Genomic DNA, 19,730 nt, shown 5'->3' on the forward strand with positions numbered 1-19,730 from the left:
TAGGATTTACCCCTTTTAATATTCCAATGAGTTCTCCAATTTCCTGCTAGGGTAGCTTTCACCCACTTGACACATTTCTTTAAAATGAACAATTCAACATTTGCCTTGATTCCCAAGTTCCCATCAAACAAGGGAATCCAGTCAACACGAAATTGAGACCTGCGTGAAATTTGTTGTCTGGTGCAGTTGAGGCTGACTCCCTTTCCACATCTCCATTTTAACAGCACATGGCTTCCGCTCTATAATGGTTCTTAATCTTCTTTCTGTATTTCAAGCTTGATTCTCTTCTATACTTGATATTTTCTTGATAACCATACCTTTAATCAGATGTGAAAGAAAAAAGTGTTGAAAAAGAAAAAGGAAGATCGGGCTCAACTAAGAGAACAAAAATTCATTCAGGGCGAACTCGATGATTCTGACTCTGGGGTCTGGGATGTCACCCAATGGTAGGCCGCTTGTCCCGCAGGCATGAGGCCACGAGCTCATCGCAGCACCCCCACTCCCAACCCCAAACCCAAGGACGGTCGTGAAAAGCGAGGAGCGTCGCCGAGTGGCGCACCACGGGGTTGAAGAAACTTCCGCTCCAGGTGGTGCGTGGGCGGTGCTCGTTTGCCAAGAACGCTGGGTTTTGTTTTGTGGGCATTTCAGCTCCAGAACGCCACGGCTATAGAATATTTTCCTCTCCAGGATTTAAAGAAGTTGAATCCTGTCACTCACGAAGTAATCCACAATTTCTCAGATTATGACAGGGTCGAGGCCTTCCGCGCCCTCCGCAGCGCAGGGCAGGAACCCTAGAGCGTTGGCTCTTGGGGGAGGCGGGACTGCGGACGCAGCCCCCTTGACATTCTGGGAAGTCAGGGCGAGCGCCCCCCCACCATGGCCTCCCTCACCTCACTGGGCAGGGTGGGGCGGGGCGTTGTCCTGGGGCCTTCTGGGAAGTGGAGTCCGGAAGTCCACTGTAGTCACAGACACTTCCGCTCCAGGAGGCTGCGTGGGGATTCTGGGAAAAGATGGCAGAAGACAGTGTTTACCCCGCGGAGGGGCGAGCTTTTGGCCAGTTGTTCCACTGGGGTTTTCGTCGCTTCTGAATCCCGCAATTCCTATGAACTTTCCTGACCTGCTTATGAGGAAACAACAACAAAGTTGTCGGTGTGGGAGGAAAAGAGCAGATGTTGAGGAACGGGGATGAGATGACGATGGCGGTTGCTGGGCAGAACGGCCTCGCACTTGGGAAGAGTCTCGCTTTCCAGGTTGGGTGCGGCCCCTCTCAGACTCACTGGGGCTGGTTTTCCGCAGTTCACCTTCCACACCTGTACGGGGGAGCGACTTACCTAACCTCTCTGCCTCTGATTGCTCATAACAGCACTTGTAAGGTATGGAAAATGGCAAACCCCAAATAGTGTGGTCTGGGAAAAGGGAGTGAGGAAGATGGCCAAAGGTTGATAACGTTGATCCTTTCCCAGGACATCCATTCCCAGTGACAGGAAAACCCCTGGGAGGGAAGCAAACATCACCCAGTGAGGAGACAGTCCCTGGGAAGGAGATATCCTTCAAGCCTAAAATGGAAGCCTCTGGGAGGAAGCCAAAGCATTGATCTTCCCAAATAAATCCTTTCCCAGTGACAGTACGATGGGATCGTGAAGGGAACACTGACCCAGCCACCCCATTCTTACCCAAGTAATAACATTGCCCAGTAAAAGCAAATTTCAAATTCTCACAAACCTGTTTCCTGAGTGCCCAAACTGACACGCTCTGTCAATAATGAAGTCACCTCTCAGTGTAGCATTTACAAGCACAGATTCCTCCTTGGCCAGTGGCTCATTTTCCATCAGGAAGGTGGGTCCACCAGATGCACGACTCCACTGCTGAGTAAAGGCTGTGATGATCAGTGACATTTGTACTTGGCTCAGTCATTTTGTGCTAACATTTTGGTTCCCTAACTGGGAAGCAGGTGAAAGGTAATATTTTGTCCGTCTCTGTACCCAAAAAACCCATTCCCTCTCCCCACAGGTTAAACAACTGATGGGGCCTTGAAAGTTACCATCAAACGTCTGGAACTTCCATGGCTTTCTGAAAGTTGGGGGTCCCCCAGCCACCACTCATATAAGCTAAGATTGAATCCTCAAACTGACTGTGTCCCCTGCCCACCCTGTAGAACACAGCCCTTCACAGCCTCTGCAGTCCACTTTAGCTGAGCAACTGCCAGCTTTGTGTGGGAGAAATTTGGTGCATAGGACACAGGAAGACTTAAGGCCATTGAAGGAGGCTGGCCAGGGCCATCCCTGGTATTGCAGGAAGGTCTTATGTCTTAAATCTGAACCTGACAGCCCTCAAGGGTACCAAAAATAGACCTTCTGCTAGATAATTGTGGCTTGATGCCATTTGGATGGTGCAAGGATTTCTATCAAGTCCTTTATGGCTATTGAAATTACCCTATTTATATTTCCTCCCCTCACCAACATTCCCTTCCCTTACACACCCAGCAAAACTTCATGGATCAACGACTTCCTTGCCATTTTGTTTCTGCATCCACCACTGGCCTCCGCATCTATCTGGAGAGGTAAAACTCCATTCATCTAGTCTCCAGCAGAGAGATACCCACCCTTTGGCCATCCAGGACCCTGGGAGGTCCCTCACCCAGGAGGTTCCTCACCCCAGTGGGAAAATTCCAGTCCAATGACTGGCACCCTTGTGACATAAGAGTTCAGGGGACACTCTGCTCTTAAAGCATCGCTTCTGTCAAGTCTCTCCAAACATGGAAGTTACCCAGTCAGTTCCCAGAGACACTGTGGGGAGCCACTCTGATTGATTCATGTCTTCCATTTCAGAGCACAGAGGCTTTGACCGTCACTACATCTCGTAGTGACTTGGACATTGCCCCTGTCCCAGAAGTTCATAAGTTTGAGGATGCAGCTTCAGATGTAGGCATCACCCTACAGCCCTTGGGTCAAATTACACTCACAAGTCCCTTGTAACTCCACCCCTTCTTACCTTTTTTGGATGGAACTTTCTAAGAATGAGGGTCCTCCCAATAAAAGCCCACTTCCAAACATGCTGGCTCACTCTCTCTCACCAGCCTCTTGGGACTATCCCTCACTCTCCCATTTGGGGAGCTTGAGGCCAAGAGCAGAGGAGCTATACTGAATCTTGTTTAAAGGTAAAGTGTGTGTCTGTGTTTTATTTGGTGTCCCTGGAAATTCACACAAGCGACCTTAAGTTCAGCTGCCCCTTGGGCCGTTTCTTTACCAATTTTAAGACCCTCTGCTCCCAAACTGACCTCAAAAGTAATGCCTCATTAGACTCAGCACTCAAACAGTATAAATGGCCCAAGTATGGAACTCTTGATAAAGAAATTCTCCAGGCTTTGGAAAAATATTGAATACAGAATGGCAAGTTGTCTGAGGTTCCCTACCTCCAGGCCTTCTTTTTCCTTTGCTCAAACCACTCCCTATGCCAACCTTATTCTGCTGTGCAGTTACTAAGTATGGACTCACAACTTTCTTCTTTATTCATAGCCCCAGAGATAGCCAATGAACCCCCCCTTAGAGATTCCTGGGGTCCCACAGCCTCCTCTCCAGCCTCCCCCTCCCCTTCAGGTTCCCATCCTCAAAGTCCCACTGCTTCCCCATTAGACCCTCCTCCTCAAAACCCCACATTCTCACTTCCCTTTGCCACTCCCACTCCACATACAAGGTCAATAACCCTCCCCAAAATACATCTGTTTCCTCTCTGGGAGGTGGCAGGGACTGAAGGGAGTGTCCAAGTCCGTATCCCCTTCTTCATGAGAGACATGTCTCAAATAGAAGACAGATTAGGCTCATTTTCTGAAAATCCTGCCATATAGCAAGGAGTCTCATTCAGCCCTATCACCTCACTTGGGCAGATGTATATTATATATTAACTTCCACCCTGACCAATGATGAAAGTGCCCACATCTGGAAGGCCACTAGGGATCATGTGAACCTCCTACATGCCCAAAACCGAAATATCCACCCAGCAACAGATGCTGCAATCCCTGCAGCTAACCCTGATTGGACACATCAGACTCAAGACCCCAGGGTCATTGGACTCCAACACATGGTTACTTGCCTCCTTGAAGGCATGACAAAAAATTCTCACACCCAGGTAAACTGGGAAAACATAAAGGAAACTACCCAGAGACCTGATGAAAATCCCACCCTATTTTTGGCCCAACTTACTGAGGCTGTTACCAAATATACAAACTTGTATGTCTGTAGTCTTGGTGGCAGTCTATTCCTTCATTTTAACTTTGTCAGCAGGTCTGCACCTGACATTCACAAGAAACTCAGAGAAGGGTCCTGGGTCTCCCAAGCAGTTGTTTTTAGATGTGACATTCAATGTCTTTAACAACAGGGAAGATGAGGCAAAAAGGAGAAAAAAAACAGCTTAAAACTAAACATTAGCTTCTGCTTCCACCATCCAGGGCCCTAAAATAGTCCCTGCAGCTCATGGCCCCAGACCCTCTTGTGCACCTCCCAGGCCCTGCTTCCAATGTGGGCAAACTGGACACTGGGCAAGGATCTGCCCTAATCTGAGCTCCCCCCACAAGCCATGTCCCAACTGCAGGCAATGAGGACACTGGAAGACAGACTGTCCCTGGGAGAGGACACCTTTTCCCCCAGCACAGATACCTGGGGAAGTTTCATTCACTGAGTTACTGGAATGAAGGGGGCCCAGACTCCACTGCCCCAGTCACCTCAGGATCCCAGGGCTACAGGGATGGTGAATGGCCATGCAATATCATTGGTGATTGACCCTGGAGTAAGTCTTATTTCTGACTCAAGGGCATGGGCCCACCTTCAAATCAAATACCCCAATTATTGGAGTCTTAGGAATACTTATATATCTGCTGCAGACACCTCTCCTTTTTGGTACAATTGGATTCCTTTCATTATCTCATTTGTTTATTGTCAGGAGCCAGCCATGGGCACATGAGGGGGCTGGACTGAGGTCGCTGCTCTGACTGGGCTGTGTGACATACCTTTTTGCTTGTTCTGCCTTTAATCCCACACAGCACCTGAGATGGGTGTGGCTTTCCAAGATGTCAGTCAAATCTGCTGACCACAAGACATCACCAGGCAACCCCCTGAGACCCAATCCCTTGTCTTATTTGGGTTGAACATTCTTGAATGTCTTTCCACCCAATAAATAGGATGGTTTCAGACATGCTCTCTCTCTTTTGCCTGCCTCTCTTGCCTCTGTTGTGGGGGCTGGGGCAGAGGAGCAGTCACTGAACCCCGAGAAAAAGGTACTTTCTGGGTCTGTGTGACTTGTTGTGCCAGCCCAATTCACCTGGAGTGACCCTGTCTGATTCAGTCACATGCTGCGACAGTTTATAATTGTGCCAAGTTGCCTCTTGGGTCGAGATCTCCTTCACAAATTAAAAGCTTCCATTTTCATTCCCCCCTTAAAGTCCATTATCATGTTTTTACTTCATTCTAGTCTGGACCTGGTCCCTGTTAGGAAAATGCCTTAGAACTAAATCACCTGAACACACTGATGCTAAGCAGAAGCAAGTTTATTGTCAGAAAATCTGACAAGGCTGCGTCCGCACAGAGAGAACAGCAGCAAACTGCCTCTGAAGTAAATTTTCTAAGTCAAAGCCTGGGTTATGCATTGGGGGTGGGCTTAGCCCATGCTATTGAAGGTGGAGAAAAAGCTTCAAAACCTCAAGAACCACAGAGGGGAGGGGCCAGGAGGAGCAGACACATTGCCTCCAGCTCCTGGAATTGGCAGGCCCCTCTACATATTCAGAAAGTCTGTGAGCACTGTGGTCAGAGTGCAGGTGGGTGGAGATGTCGGCCTCAGGGTTAGCAGGCTCTTGCAGGAAGGGGGAAGGGGGGAGGGAGCAGGGTGAGGTGTTTGAGCAGAATGGAGTTAGCTTGACTTAACTTTCTTAGTTAACCCATAGTTATGTTAACAGGCTAACATTCCCTGCACCCCCTGACCTCCTAGGTGTTCTTTGCTGGCTATTAATCTCACAGTCTGGGATATAGCTCAACCCCAAAGAGCTAAACACCATTTATGGTTCACATCCAGCTAAAAGACCCCACATGGTTGGAGGGAGGGATTACTTGGATCCTGACAGCCAGTGTCTTGTGGGTAGTGTCACAGTGACAGAACTATGAACTGATCAAATACATTTGCATCTTTCCACAATGTCAGAATTTATTGCATAACAAATTCCCAAGCTATACCTCATTCAGTGATTGCAGTTCATGGAATATGTTTCACCTGATAGTCATAAGGCAGCAATCACAGGTTCCTTTATTTCATCCTTAATCACTAATATCTACAAAACTCAAGTAACATATAACACTTTAGGATAACTATATATAAGGTACAGAAAGACTAAGAAAGGGTTAGATCTTAGGGGAGGGAGTTACTTTGGTGGTCTAGTGGGCTTGATGAGCTCATGGGCTGGTTTTTCTTATATGGTTTTGGTATACCCATGCATTTATGTGTTTCTGATTTAACTCATTAGGTGCACAGGTCATTTTTATTAGAACAATTATTAGTTTGTGCCTATGATTGTGTTAGACAGATGGTGACTCTTCACTTGTACAAACAAGGTATTCTATCTCATCCCTTATATACTCCAAATGGAGTAACTCATGGTAAACTATTTATTTATAAATGAAGTAACTCAGGGTTAAATACTGTCTGAAAACTACTGTTCTATTCATCATAGAGTAACTCAAAGCAGGACACAGCCTGCCCTTCACACTCTACCCCTTGATTCCTCAATGTATGAGCCCAGGTGTTCTGACCCAAGAGAGTGCTGGAGGCATAAGTTTTAAGTAGCAGAATCCAAATATCACTGCTAATAACAAGAGCAGTGTTTCTTTTAGACATGACCAAATTGTGCTGGTCAAATTATACCAGCCCATCTTGATTAAGGTCAGAGTGTTCCTGTTGGACCATGAACCTGTGCATGGTGTGTGCTTTGAAGGATTTATGAATTAGTAGGAAGAACCAGCATTTTGCATTCAATATTCAATATTGACTTCAATATCTTGCAAGTGCAACTGAATATGTATTTAGTACTGCAACTGCATGTTTGGTAAGCTGAAATGAATTCTTTACATTTTCCAATTATTAATGTAAGACACCAGCTATTGTTTCAGTTCCTCCAATGCTATTTCAATAACATTGTCCATGTGTGTCACATGCACCCGTGGTATTTCTTGGATTCTACCATACTATGTTTCAAGCAAATGTCTGTATGAGATTTGGGGGGAAATGGGAGGATAGGTAACATTTTCCATTCTTATTAATCTTGATTACATTTGTCAACTTTACACATTCTGGGTTTATAATAACCTGAGCATTTGACCCTGAGGTATGAGTATACTATTGCACCTCAGTGCTTGTTTCTAAATAAAATTTCCACTGTTCCTAATGTATAGATAGAGTTGCTATATTTATGGGGTAATAATATATGGTTGGGGTAATCTCTTTGAATGTATAATACACTGATGATGACCATTTATGCATAATTTCTTTGTTCATACAGAATCCTCATTTGTATAATGGGTCTCCTTTAGCTGAAATTTGATATTTATGATCATTGCATATTGGGGTGTTGCTGTGGTGGGACAGACTATCAGTGATGTTCCATCTTAAAGTTTAATTATGTGTAGTGAGCTATCTGCTGACACTGAATACCCAGTAGGCCTAGATGGTTAGTTTATGCTATTGTTTGTTGATAGAAACTTTCAGCATAAAACAATCCAGTTTGTCTGCTGTTTCTGATGTCCTGCCATGCACCATCTAGTAGCTGTTGTATTTTATTACATTGTGTTTGAAGCTTATTCTGAATCACATTATATCTAAGAATTTGAAAATTAGTTTTAATTATGCCCAACTTATGGTTTAAGTGGTAATTGATTTATTCTTGGTATTTCTGCCAGTTGTCGCGTTCCTCACTACAAAAACACTCAGGGTCACTACAGAGGAACTGGGATGCATGAAATAACCACACAAAAGACAGAGATACCTTATTCTTTGGGGGTCCTGTGACGGCTCCTCTGACCTTAAGGGTCCACAGAAAGACAGCAAGGAAGTGCATGCTGAACCCTTTTATTGAGGAGAGGCCATTCAAATAAGGCAAGGGATCAGGTGTCAGGGGGTTGAGTCTAGCTTCATGATGTCTACTGTCAGCAGGCTGACTAACATCTAGGAAGGCCACACCCAAAGGCAGAGCAAGAGAAGGGGACACACAAAGGGTGTTTCCATGGAACATTCTATTCCAAACAGGGCAAAGGGGTAATATCTACAAAGGAACAGGTGAGAGTAATTCGATCCCTGGGGCTGCAGGAAGGCACACCTATGCCTGAAGACACATTCTGCTACTTAGAGGATGGGGGCAATATTGAGGTCACTATGAAAGTGACCAACAGAGCCTCTTTCCATCACAGGAAGGAGAATGCCAGTCTTTCAGGGAGACTGCCTCCCACAGCCAGTCTTCCTGTTTTTATAATATGGCATAAACTTATTTCCTGAATGGGCTAATTCAAGATTGGAAATTCTTTTACTTCATTAGTACATTATTGTGGCTCTCAGTTATACTTTTTATTTCATTCCCTGAATTCTTTAAAATTCTTTAATGGCAAGATTTCTGCTTCATTCTTTTTTTGTATCTCTTGAATATCTCCTTCAGATGATAAATTGTTTTCCTTCTTTCATTGAATTTTTTGGCCATGTTCTCATGTATCATGCTGAGTTTTCTTAATGTCATTATTTTGAATTCCTTATAATGCATTGCACAAATTTTTTTATTTGGGGTTTGTTACTGAAAAATTATGATGTTTCCCTGGAGGTGTCATTTTCCCTTGCTTTTTTTGTGTTGCTTGTGTTCCTACATTGATATCTGTGCAACTAATGCAAGGGATGCCTTTCCAATGTTATGGTAATGTTTTTCCCCACTGTAGGGAGAAATTATTTTTCCTGTGGAAGGTGCTAGAATATTGGTTGGGTGTGCTGGGGTTACCCTTGATTTTGGGTGAGCTCAGTAGTGTGGTCTCTGTGTCTTCAATTGCACAACTCATTATCATTGTCTAGTTGCCTCCATGGTTTGGGCTGTAGGTGCTCATGACTGAAGTGGTGTTATTGGTTTTATTGAATTGGACAATTGGTATTGGAAAGAAGCTTATTGGTTTTATTGATCTTTTCATCTTTTGGCCTTGTTGACTTTCTCTATTGATTTCCTGTTTTCAAGAACTCGTAAGAGTTTTTGCCCCCCCCCCTTTTTTGCTCTTTTTTCCCTCTTTTTTTCCTTCAAGCAGAAGATTTAATTTATTCTTCTTTTTCTAGTTTTCTAACACAGAAGCTTAGATGCTTGATTTTAGATCTTTTTTCTTTTCTAACGTGAATTTGGGCTATAAATAGCTCATAAACACTGCTTTCTTAAGCATTCTACAACTTTTTCTAGGTTGTGTTTTTATTTATTTCAAAATATTTTTAAGTTTTGTGATTTCTTTTTTGGCCCATATATTATTTAGAGGTGTGCTATTCCATGTCCACATATTTTGGAACTATCTCCCCCCACCCCGCTATTGATTCTAGTTAATTCCATTGTATTTTGAAAGAAGTTCTTATATGATTTCTTTGAAATTTATTAATATGTATTTTACAGCCCATAATTTATTCTGCTTTGGTGAATGTGAACTTGAGTAGAATGTGTATTCTTTGCTGGATGAAGTAGTTTATGTAGTATATGATTAAGGATGCTGTTGAGTTCGCCTGTCCTCATTTTATGCCTAATGAATCTTACCTTTTTTTTTTTTTTTTTTGTACCAGGGATTGAACCCAGGAGTGTTTAACCACTGAGCCACACCCCAGCCCTTTCCATTTTGATACATCGTCTCATTAAGTTGCTAAGGCTGGCTTCGAACTTGTGATCTTCCTGACTCAGCCTCTGCAGCTACTAGGATTACAGGGATGCATCACCATGCCCAGCTGAATCTGAACATGTTGAAGTTTCCAAATATGGTAACATAGTCATCTATTTCTCCTTGCAGTTCTATCAGTTTGTGTCTACTTTCGTTTTGAATTCTGATGTTAAATGTGGCTACCCCAGCTTTCTTTCTTTCCTTTTTTTTTTTTTTGAGAGAGAGAATTTTTAATATTTATTTTTTAGTTTTCTTTGGTGGACACAACATCTTTCTTTGTATGTGGTGCTGAGGATCGAACCTGGGCCACACGCATGCCAGGCGAGCGCGCTGTCGCTGAGCCACATCCCCAGCCCCTAGCTTTCTTTTGATTAGTGTTAGCATTTCTTTTTCTTTTTATACATTTACTTTTTTTTTTTGGTGCTGGGGATTGAACTCAGGGGCACTGGGTCACTGAGCCATAGCCTCAGCCCTATTTTGTATTTTATTTAGGGACAGGGTCTCACTGAGTTGCTTAGCACAGCACTTTAGCTGAGGCTAGCTTTGAACTTGCAATCATCCTGCCTCAGCCACCTGAGTTGCTGGGATTACAGGCATGTGCCCAGCTTCACCCATTTACTTTATATTTTATTCATTTATTTTTTATGTGGTGCTGAGGATCGAATCCAGTGTCTTACATATTCTAGACAAGCACTCTACCACTGAGCCACAGCCTCTCATCCATTTACTTTTAATCTATATATGTCTTTATAGTTAAAGTGGTTTCTAAAAGCTGGGCACTGTTGTGCATGCATATGATCCCAGATACTCAGGAGTTGGACACTTGAGGATTGTGTGTTTGAGCCCAGCCTGGCTGACATAGTGAGACTCTGTCTCAAAATTAAATTAAAATTAAAAAGTGGGTTTCTTTTGGATAACTGTCAGAATAGCATTTTTTACCTCTGGTCTTATACCACACTCAACACAGACTTGTGATACCAGGTGTGTGCGGATTTCCTCCCCACCAGCAAGTAAGCAATAAATTCTGCAGTGGTCACCGGCATGGCCTCTAATCTAACTCAGTTCAGACTCTGTTTTCCTGGAAACCTATTAGTTCCAGGAGTTTTTTTTGTTTGTTTGTTTGTTTTAAATCAATCCTTTGTTATCTTCTCCACAGGCAAACATCTCATTTTTCAAACAAAGTTTGGTTCTTATGACTAGTGAGTAGCTCAAACTTCCTCCCTTACTTCAGATGCCAGTCACAAGCTCCAGATGGTTTTACCTGTGCTTCTGAATGAACAGCTGCAAACTGGGGTTCCTACAACCCTCCTTGGGTTCAATTAATTTTCTTGAATGACTTACAAAACTTGGAAACACATTTACTGGGTTATTGAAGAGGAAATTATAAATAATAAAAGAGATGCATGTGATGAGGTATCAGGGAAGGACACAGAGCTTCCACGCCCTCTCTGGGGGCACCACCCTCCAGGAATATTCACATGTTCAGATATCTGTAAGCTTCTCAAATGCTGTCCTTTTGGAGTTTATGGAGATTTCATTACAAAAGCACGATTGCTAATAGACTTTGTGGGGAAACCCAGACAGACCTGTATATTCACATTCTTCTTGGCTTTCTGTGGAGCTGCCCTCCTTCTAGGGTAAGGGATAGGACCCCAGTTCCCAACTCACGAATATTCCTTTATCTTAAAATATACATTCTGGTTCACTTTTTTATTTGCTTACATTATTTTTTAATATTTTCCTAGTACGAATTATGTGGGCCAAGCTCATCCTTAAATACCTTCCATTGGACCTGACAAATGATATCTGGGCTCAGGAGAGCGCTAAAATATTAACAGACTGGGCCTTAGATTTCTTGCTCAAAAAAATCTTCCCTATTTCCATCAATCCTGGACTGTATCCTCCAGTTCCTCATGCAATCCTAATCAAATCCCCCACTCAAAAGACTCACCTTAACTCAAAAAATTTTCAATAATTTCTAACCTTACATTGGCAGCTCCAACACTTAGCCCTGTCACGATGCCAATGCTGGGGAGGTGGTGTTCTCTTAATACAGGAGATGATTCCTTGCCGGGTTGTAATGTTGGTCTTTGGGGAGCCGGTATTCAGCACGAGTGTTCTTACCTTCGGTGTCCAGCGCAGCCCAGCCTGCCATTCAAGATTCTCATTCCCGTTTGCTTCCCCCCAAAAACGTGGATTTGAAACTGACTTTCATCATGTGAGCTTTGCTCTTCTCCCCCCCGCTCTCTCTTCCTCCCTCCTCAGTATTAGGGGTGGAATAGGAGCACTCTACCAGCCCTTTCTAGTTTTAACTTTGACAGTCTTGCCCTGCCATCCAGGCTGTCCTTGAACTTGCAGTCCTGCCTCAGCTTTGGAGTAGCTGGGATTATAACCTCCACACACACAACTGTTTTCGCATGAGCTTTAAGAAACGGACAACAAAAAGGAATCAGCCAGAGGAGTGAATAACCCCAAACCCAACTCGCTTGAGTCAGATACCCGTAAGGCGCAGCGCTGTCCTGCCAAGGATCTGCGAAGTATAGTTCTGGAGGAGCGTGATGCCAGGCACTTCCGCTTAGGGATTCTGGGAAGTGTAGTCCCGGAAATACGTTTTCCAAGTACTTCCGTTTCGGGATTCTGGGAAGTGTAGTTCTGGAGGTGTGATGCTGGTTGCTTCTGCTTCTGGGAAATGGAGTCCAGGGACTGTGGGCGGGAGGAGGCACTTCCGCTCCCAGAAGGCGAGGTCGGCTCCGCGATTGCTCTGGGGGAGGTGAGCCAGCCGCGGGTCCCTGCGACCTCTCCGAGCCCTCTCAGTCTGGGCTTGAGGCCAGCGGTGACCGGGTCCGCGTCCTGGATAAAAAAAGCCAGCGGGGAGGGCGGGGTTGCGAAGCGGCGGCGTTTTGCGTCCTCGGGGGCAGAGCTTCCCGTGTTGGGGGTGGGCTTGTGCGTGCCTCAGTTTGAGGGTCTTCTGTGCACTCTGCTGCCACAAACCGCCTCACCACACCGCCGGACGTGCTTGTTCCTTGCAGTAAAGTGCTGGGCAAGTTAATCTCGTCTTGTCTCAGTTTCCTTATGGCTTTAAAGGTTAAGAGCCTGCCCAGCGGTGTTTTGCAAGAGTTCAGTGAATTTTTTTACGTATATTAAATGCTTAAAAACATTTTCATGTTGCATGCTCTCCCTCTGTTGTAATACTCAGAATGGCACTGGTTTGGAAATTCCTCTGAGTCCAGGATGGAGTGGGAGCTCCACGTGCAGAGCCACTGTTCCCTTTCAGATCCTTGCCAGATATGGGGTTCTGGGTTTTCCGATCTCATTTTAAGAAGGAGTAGCGGATTGCTTCCAGTAGGAGCATGGAGAATGCCCTCTGTGTTTATCGAGACAGAGAAACTGTCATGCTCTGATCTCTGCTTTGCGGGGTGACTCCTTTAATAAGTGTTACAAAACACCATTTCTTAGAGAGTTTTAAGTTTTCGTTGGTCATTACCTTCATGCAGATGAAAAGAGACTTTGGTGAGGTTCTGCCAGCTTAATAATTTGCAAGGAGTTTTACCTATTAGAGGTAAAAAAAATTTGACAATTAATTACTATTATTGATGGAACAAATTGTGAGACAACTGGCCACAATTACAGACTTTTCTGAGGGTAGTGATTACTCACATGACAGTGATCACTCAATTCTGAGTTTCCTTAAAGATTCACTTTTTGAAAAGCACATTGCCATGGGCAGTTTTATGAAACATAATAGCGCTTGCTTGTCTGAGACTATAGGAAATAGCATCTAAGTATTATTATCCCTATTTACAGGTGACCGAGGTGAGGCACAGAGACATTCATAACTTGCTTAAGCTTTACACTGCTGTCTGTAGAAGATAAGTACAAATGTCAGAATTTGAACCCATTATGTTCCCTGTGTGTCTGCTTCCCATTTTTTGATACCCAGGTTCAGAGGTGCTCATTGTGCTAGGAACCGCATCTGGGTTAGGACTGTAATATGGATGGTTAATGAGCAAAGGCAACTCTCCGTAGCTGGCTCCTGGCTCCTGTTCTCTTCACTAACCTGTGTGCAACTATGTCGCCTGCAGAAAGGGGCACTTCTTTCTCACATGAAGTGTGAACTAACTGCGCCCCTAGCACTCTCTCATGATGTCTTTCCTTTTGCAGAACTCTGCCTTTTCCCAGAAGGAAGAGGAGAACAATGACCAAGATCCAGGTCAGTGGGGTTGGCCTTTCTGTTTCTTAAAATGACATCTCCTTTCACAAAGATCAGACATACTTTTATCTTGTTTGGGAAGGGTCAGAGAGCACCACACACACTTGAGGGATTGTTATATGCCAGGATCCTGCCTTTTATTTCCAAATATTAGTGTAAAAACTAACAGGTTTTTTTCCAAATGAAAAGCAATTCCTACTGAAGTCCACTCTGAGCCCAGCTGACATGTTCATGGCCTAAGCCAGGTGTTTCAGATGTTCCTTTCTAGTGAATGAAGAACCAGAAGAAATGGGAGTTCTCCCTTCAGGAATCTAAGGCCATACTGCATGTGTGCCTGGCACATCCAAATGGATGAAGGGCTCCAAATGTAGCTTTGTCCTTCACCTGGTCCCCTTTCTTACTGCCTTGCTCAGGTGTCCACTGGTCATTTATTACGTAGGTGCTGAGAATCCCAAAACAAATGCAGAAATAAGCAAAATCTTCAGAAATTTCCATGAAGAAAAGCACTATATACAAAGTTATGGGACAAGTAATAAATAGGGATGGAAATGTGAAATTGTACATGCCTGAAAGAGGTTTAATATTCTTGGTAGGAATCTTCCTGATGCACAATATACTCCAGAATGACTGAGCAAAGTAGATGAATAGACAATATGTGAAGAAGTCTTTTTTTAATTAAATAAATGGAAGTTTTTAAAAAGAACTGTTTTATTACTTACCAAATTACCCAACATTTTAAAATTGAGGTAATGTTCAGTTTGGGCCAGAATCGAGAAGCTGCAGGATTTATGATCTCTTACAGGACAAGTTATTTGGGAAAATTGCTGTTATATTAGCAAAATAAAAGTGCAATTTTTTTTGACAGTGCAGTTACCACTCTTTGGAACTTATTCTAAAGAAATAATCAGACAAGTTTGGCTGAGACCTATGTAAAAACCTGATTTTGTAGAATCATTTATAGTTTTTAAATTTTAAGTTTTCAAATTGTACATTATCTGGAATGACCAAATACACACAAAGTCATCAGTTTTATGTGCAACAATGAATATGATGAAATGGATGAAAATGATAATACTGATGACTGACATTTGTACATCAGGGACTCCCCTAAGTCCTTCACATGGTTTCACTCATCCCTTCAGGGGCCTAATGATGTAGGTACTGTTCTACAGATGAACAAACTGAAGTATCTCAGTACTTTAAAAACTTCTCAAAGTTAGATGACTTGTCCAAGTCACAAAGCAAATAGAGGACAGAGCCTTTGAATGTGAGCTGAGGCAGTTGGTTTCCAGAGCCTGTGCTCTTAATCTTGGTCCTGAATGCAGCTGCAATTGACAGATATAGCCTGTTCCTGGGAAGACAGAACTAGTTACACACCTGCCCCAGAGGGTTACGGAGTGCCTGTTAGATTGGCAACAAAAGAGTGGTAAGGTTGACTGTCCTTTATCCAAAATGCTTGGGACCAGATTTCAAAGATTTTTGGAATATCTACATAGATTTCTCTGGTTGAGCGTCTAATAAAAAATCCAGAGTACTCCAATATCTAAAACTTTTTAAGTAATGTTGTTGCTTGGAAAATGTCAGATTTCAGAGCATTTGGGGTTGTGGGATGTGGCGTGCTCAACCTGTACTGCCCAGAGAGAGAAGGAAATAGTTCCTATCAGATGCTATTGGTACAAAATATGCACAAACTTTTTGACAAGATTTGGTACTCTCAAATTGTAACATGTAGGAACATCATGATTTAACAAAGGCAGTTATTGTAGGGACTTAACTGTGTGAAGGGCAACAAGTTACATGTACCAGGAGTTTTCTTTTTTACCTGCCAACCCCCAGCCTTTTGGGTATGATTGTGGAAGGAAAATAACAGGAACTTGCTAAAAGTGTTTCTCAGGTCCCAGTGGCCAGTGGGTGTAAGATTGAGGGTACACGTGCTTGATGTTGTAGGAGGCAGTGACATTCAAGGACGTGGCTGTGGTCTTCAGCAAGGAGGAGCTGAGGCTGCTGGACTCTGCCCAGAGGAAGCTGTACCGAGATGTGATGCTGGAGAACTTCAGGAACCTGCTCTCAGTGGGTGAGGACAGGTGCCTGTGTAATTGGCATCAACCCTTTGAGCAGGGTTCTCGGTCTTGGCACTGTTGATATTTGGGGCTGGATAATTCTTTGTTGTGGGGGTGAGCCTGTGCACTTTAGGCTATTTAGTAGCATCTCTGACCTCTTCCCATGATAGTAAGAGTAGAACTCCTCAGAACTCAGTTTTCCAGTTCTTTTGGAGAGTAGAGATAAGGTATTGCTGATGTTTGTTCTAAGGCAAACTTATCTTTTATAAATGAATTAGAAATGAGCAGTTGAGCTTAGGCTGCTTCTGGGTCTTCATTTCTTATCGATGGATCATGAAATTTAGTGAGTTGTGTCACATTTGTGTAATGAGAGGGTAACAGTGTTGGAGCTCCTTGGCGAGAATGCAGCGTGTTGTAGCAATAACTGTAGATGCCAGCAGTAGGGGACACAGGGCTGGCAGGGAAGTGATGGAAAGAGGCCCAGGGGCTGGGGTTGTGGCTCAGTGGTAGAGCGCTCGACTAGCACATGTGAGGCCCTGAGTTCGATCCTCAGCACCACATAAAAATAAATAATAAAACAAAGGTATTGGGTACAACCCCAAAAGTAAATATTGAAAAAAAAAAAAAGAGAGAGAGAGAGAAAAAGAAACAGGCACTGGTTAGAAACTGAGCATTAATTCTTTTATCTCAACAGTGTGTATGAAGAATTTCTAATGATGGTAAATATTTCTTACCCTGTGTCATGATAGAAATGTTTGACAGATGCTGCTGGGGTGGGCAGGCAGAGCCTACAGTATGGGATCAGAATCAAAATTTTTCAGAACTTTTTGCCTTAAATATTTTCACTTAAATCATCTTTCACAGGACATCAGTCCTTCAAACCAGATATGATATCCCAGTTGGAGCGAGAGGAAAAGCTCTGGATGAAGGAGATCCACACTCACACAGGTAGGCTCTCAGATGCGAGCTGCAGTGGAGTCATGGTGGCCCACGGTCTGCCTCCATTTGGTAGGATTTCTTCTCCACCCTCCACCAGAGAGGCCTCAACCTGTCACACCACACCACTCTCCTCTGCAGACCCCCAAAGGCTCTCATTCCACCAGTAAGATCCAGCCTTTGTAAGGGGCTTGTAAGGCCATGGAGGATTTGTCATTCCCGTTACGTTACTATTCTCCATTTTTCTCCTGTGATCTCCCTCCTTGTTTATCTCTGCTATCCTTGTTGGTTCAGATATGATCATTATGGTTCTGCATCAGAGCCTTTCCTTTTTCTCTGGCTAGAATGTGTTTATCCAATAAACCTCCAACCCCTCCCTCCCTCCCTCCCTCTCTCTCTCTCTCTCCCCCCCCTCCTTCCCTCCCTCCCTCTTTCCTTCCCTCCCTCCCTCCTTCCTTCCTCTACTGAGGATTAAACCCAGGGTGCTCCACCACTGAGCTACATCCCCAGCCCTATTTTTATTTTGAGACAGCGACTCCCTATATTGCGCAGGCTGGCCTTTGTGATCTCCTGCTTCAGCCACACGAGTTGCTGGGATTGCAGGCATGTGCCACTAGGCTTAGCTCCAGCCCCTTTCTTATTTCACTGGTATCTGCTCAGAGGTCTTCATGCGAGGCCTGCTCTGATCAGCCTGCTAAAAGTGCTATCTTCCCCACCCTCTCCATGGCAGCTTGCCTCAGTTTGTGTCTAAGCACTATGCCACCAAACTAGCTAACATATTTGTTTTTAGTCGTAAAATATATCACATAAGCTTGAGCATTTTAACCATTTTTCAGCATACAGTTGCACTAAGTACATTCACATTACTGTGCAGCCATGATAATGTCCATCTCCAGAACTTTCCACTGTTCCAGACTGAAATTCTGTACCCATTAAGCAATGACTCCCTGTTCTTCCCATCCCTCCAGCCCCTATTCTGCCTTCTACCTCTGTTAATTTGGCTACTCCAAAGTACTTCATGTAAGTGGAATCATGTATCTGTCCTTCTGTGTCTTATTTCAGTTATATGTTATCCTCAGGGTTCATCTATGTTGTAGTATGCGTTGGAATTTCCTTCTTAAGGCAAAATAACATTCAACTGTGGTCTGTACCACATTTTCTTTTCCCATCCACCTGATGGACATTTGGGTTGTTTTCACCTTTGGTCTCTTGTTGAATAATGCTGCTGTGAACATTGGTATACATGTCTGTTTACCTTCCTGCCTTCCTTTCTTGTACGTTGATAACCAAGAAGCAGAATTGCTGGGTCTTAAGATAAGTCTGTGTTTGATTGTGAGAAATGGTTACAGTTTTCCCCAACAGCTGCCTCTTTTTACATTGCTACACCAGTGCACAGGGATTCTGATTTCTCCACATCCTTGCCAATACTTGTTTTGTTTTTAAATAATCATCCCGATGGGGTCAAGTGGTATCTCATTGGGGTTTTGAGTTGCATTTCCCTAATGATTACTGATATTGAGCATCTCATGCTTATTGGACTTTTGTGTTTCTTCTTTGGAGAAATGTCTATTCAAGTCCTTTGCCTATTTATTTTTAAATCTTTCTTTTTTTATTGGTGTTAAGTTTAGGAGTTCTCTCTCTGGTTTTTTTTTTTAATTGAGTTCTATTTATAGACTGGATTTTAATCCCTTATCATATACAAGATTTGCAGATCTTTTCTCTTGTTGTGTTTGTTGCCTTTTTAACTATTTTGGTAGTGTCTTTTGAACAAAAGTTTTAATTTTTGTGGACTCCAGTTTTTTTTCTTTTGTTGACCCTGTGTTTGTTTTCATATCCAAAAAATTGATTGTAAATCCAAGGTTGTGAGACTATTTCCATGTTTTCTTCTAAGAGTGGTACAGTTTTAAATCTAAATTTAGGTCTTTGCATTTTGAGTTGACTTTTGTACATGGTATAAGATAGGTTTTTTGATTTGTGTTGTTTTGCAAAAGCACTTTACCCCTAGGCCTATCTTCATTTTTCGCATGTGAATTTCCAGTTTATTGCACAACCGATTACTGAATTTGTTGAAAGAAAAAATTGTCCTTTTGCCATTTATTTGTCCTACCAGCTTTATCAAACACCACTTGACCAAAAGTGTGAGGCCTGTTTCTAGGCTCTTATCTCATTAGTTAGTAGGTCTTTTTGTATGTGTGTGGGGGAAGGTATACCAGGGGTGAAACCCAGGGGTGCCTAACCACTGAGCCACATCCCCAGCTCTTTTTATTTTGAGACAGGGTCTTGCTAAGTTACAGAGGCTGGCTTTCAACTTGCGATTCTTCAGCCTCAGTGTCCCAAGCTGCTGGGATTACAGGTGTGCACCACCATACCTAGCTTGTCTTTATGTATTTATGTCTTTATGCTAGTATTACATTTTGAGTATGATAGCTTTGAAACCAGGAAGTACGCATTTTTTTCTTCTTTTTAAAATTGTTTTGCTATTTAGGTTCCTTGAGAGTCCATAAAAAATTTTAGGGTGAGTTTATCTATTTCTGCAGGGAAAAAAATGTGATTTTAGTGAGGATTTTTATAGGGATCTCATGCAATGTGTAGATTACTTTGAGTAGAAGT

At 43.3% G+C, this 19,730-nt stretch overlaps 2 protein-coding genes across 6 annotated transcripts in view; one reads left to right on the plus strand and one right to left on the minus strand.

Annotated features, from left to right (window-relative positions):
- LOC124100190 (uncharacterized) lies at positions 1–3,457 on the minus strand. Its single transcript, XM_058582981.1, has 2 exons — positions 1,723–3,457; positions 1–1,492 (listed from the first exon to the last, which is right to left on the minus strand). Exons 1-2 carry the CDS (start codon positions 1,893–1,895, stop codon positions 892–894), a joined length of 774 nt encoding a protein of 257 aa, XP_058438964.1. The 5' UTR covers positions 1,896–3,457; the 3' UTR covers positions 1–891.
- Znf235 (zinc finger protein 235) overlaps positions 1,239–19,730 on the plus strand; it is a 22,545-nt gene continuing 4,053 nt past the window's right edge. The window contains exons 1-5 of one of the 5 annotated variants that reach the window (XM_046455536.2): positions 1,239–1,373; positions 9,823–10,014; positions 14,076–14,124; positions 16,072–16,198; positions 17,049–17,132. In XM_046455536.2, the coding sequence (XP_046311492.1) occupies positions 14,110–14,124; positions 16,072–16,198; positions 17,049–17,132 (226 nt within the window). In that variant the 5' untranslated portion in view covers positions 1,239–1,373; positions 9,823–10,014; positions 14,076–14,109. Of the gene's footprint in view, positions 1,374–9,822; positions 10,015–12,562; positions 12,685–14,075; positions 14,125–16,071; positions 16,199–17,048; positions 17,133–19,730 lie in introns of those variants that run through there. The other 4 variants (XM_046455539.2, XM_046455535.1, XM_058582979.1 and 1 more) reach the window with 4 other exon arrangements.

The sequence above is a fragment of the Marmota monax genome, unplaced genomic scaffold, assembly GCF_021218885.2.
Source record: "Marmota monax isolate L192 unplaced genomic scaffold, Marmota_monax_Labrador192_F-V1.1 WCK01_AAM20220418_F8-fsc00149, whole genome shotgun sequence".
In the NCBI taxonomy this organism is placed as follows: domain Eukaryota; kingdom Metazoa; phylum Chordata; class Mammalia; order Rodentia; family Sciuridae; genus Marmota; species Marmota monax.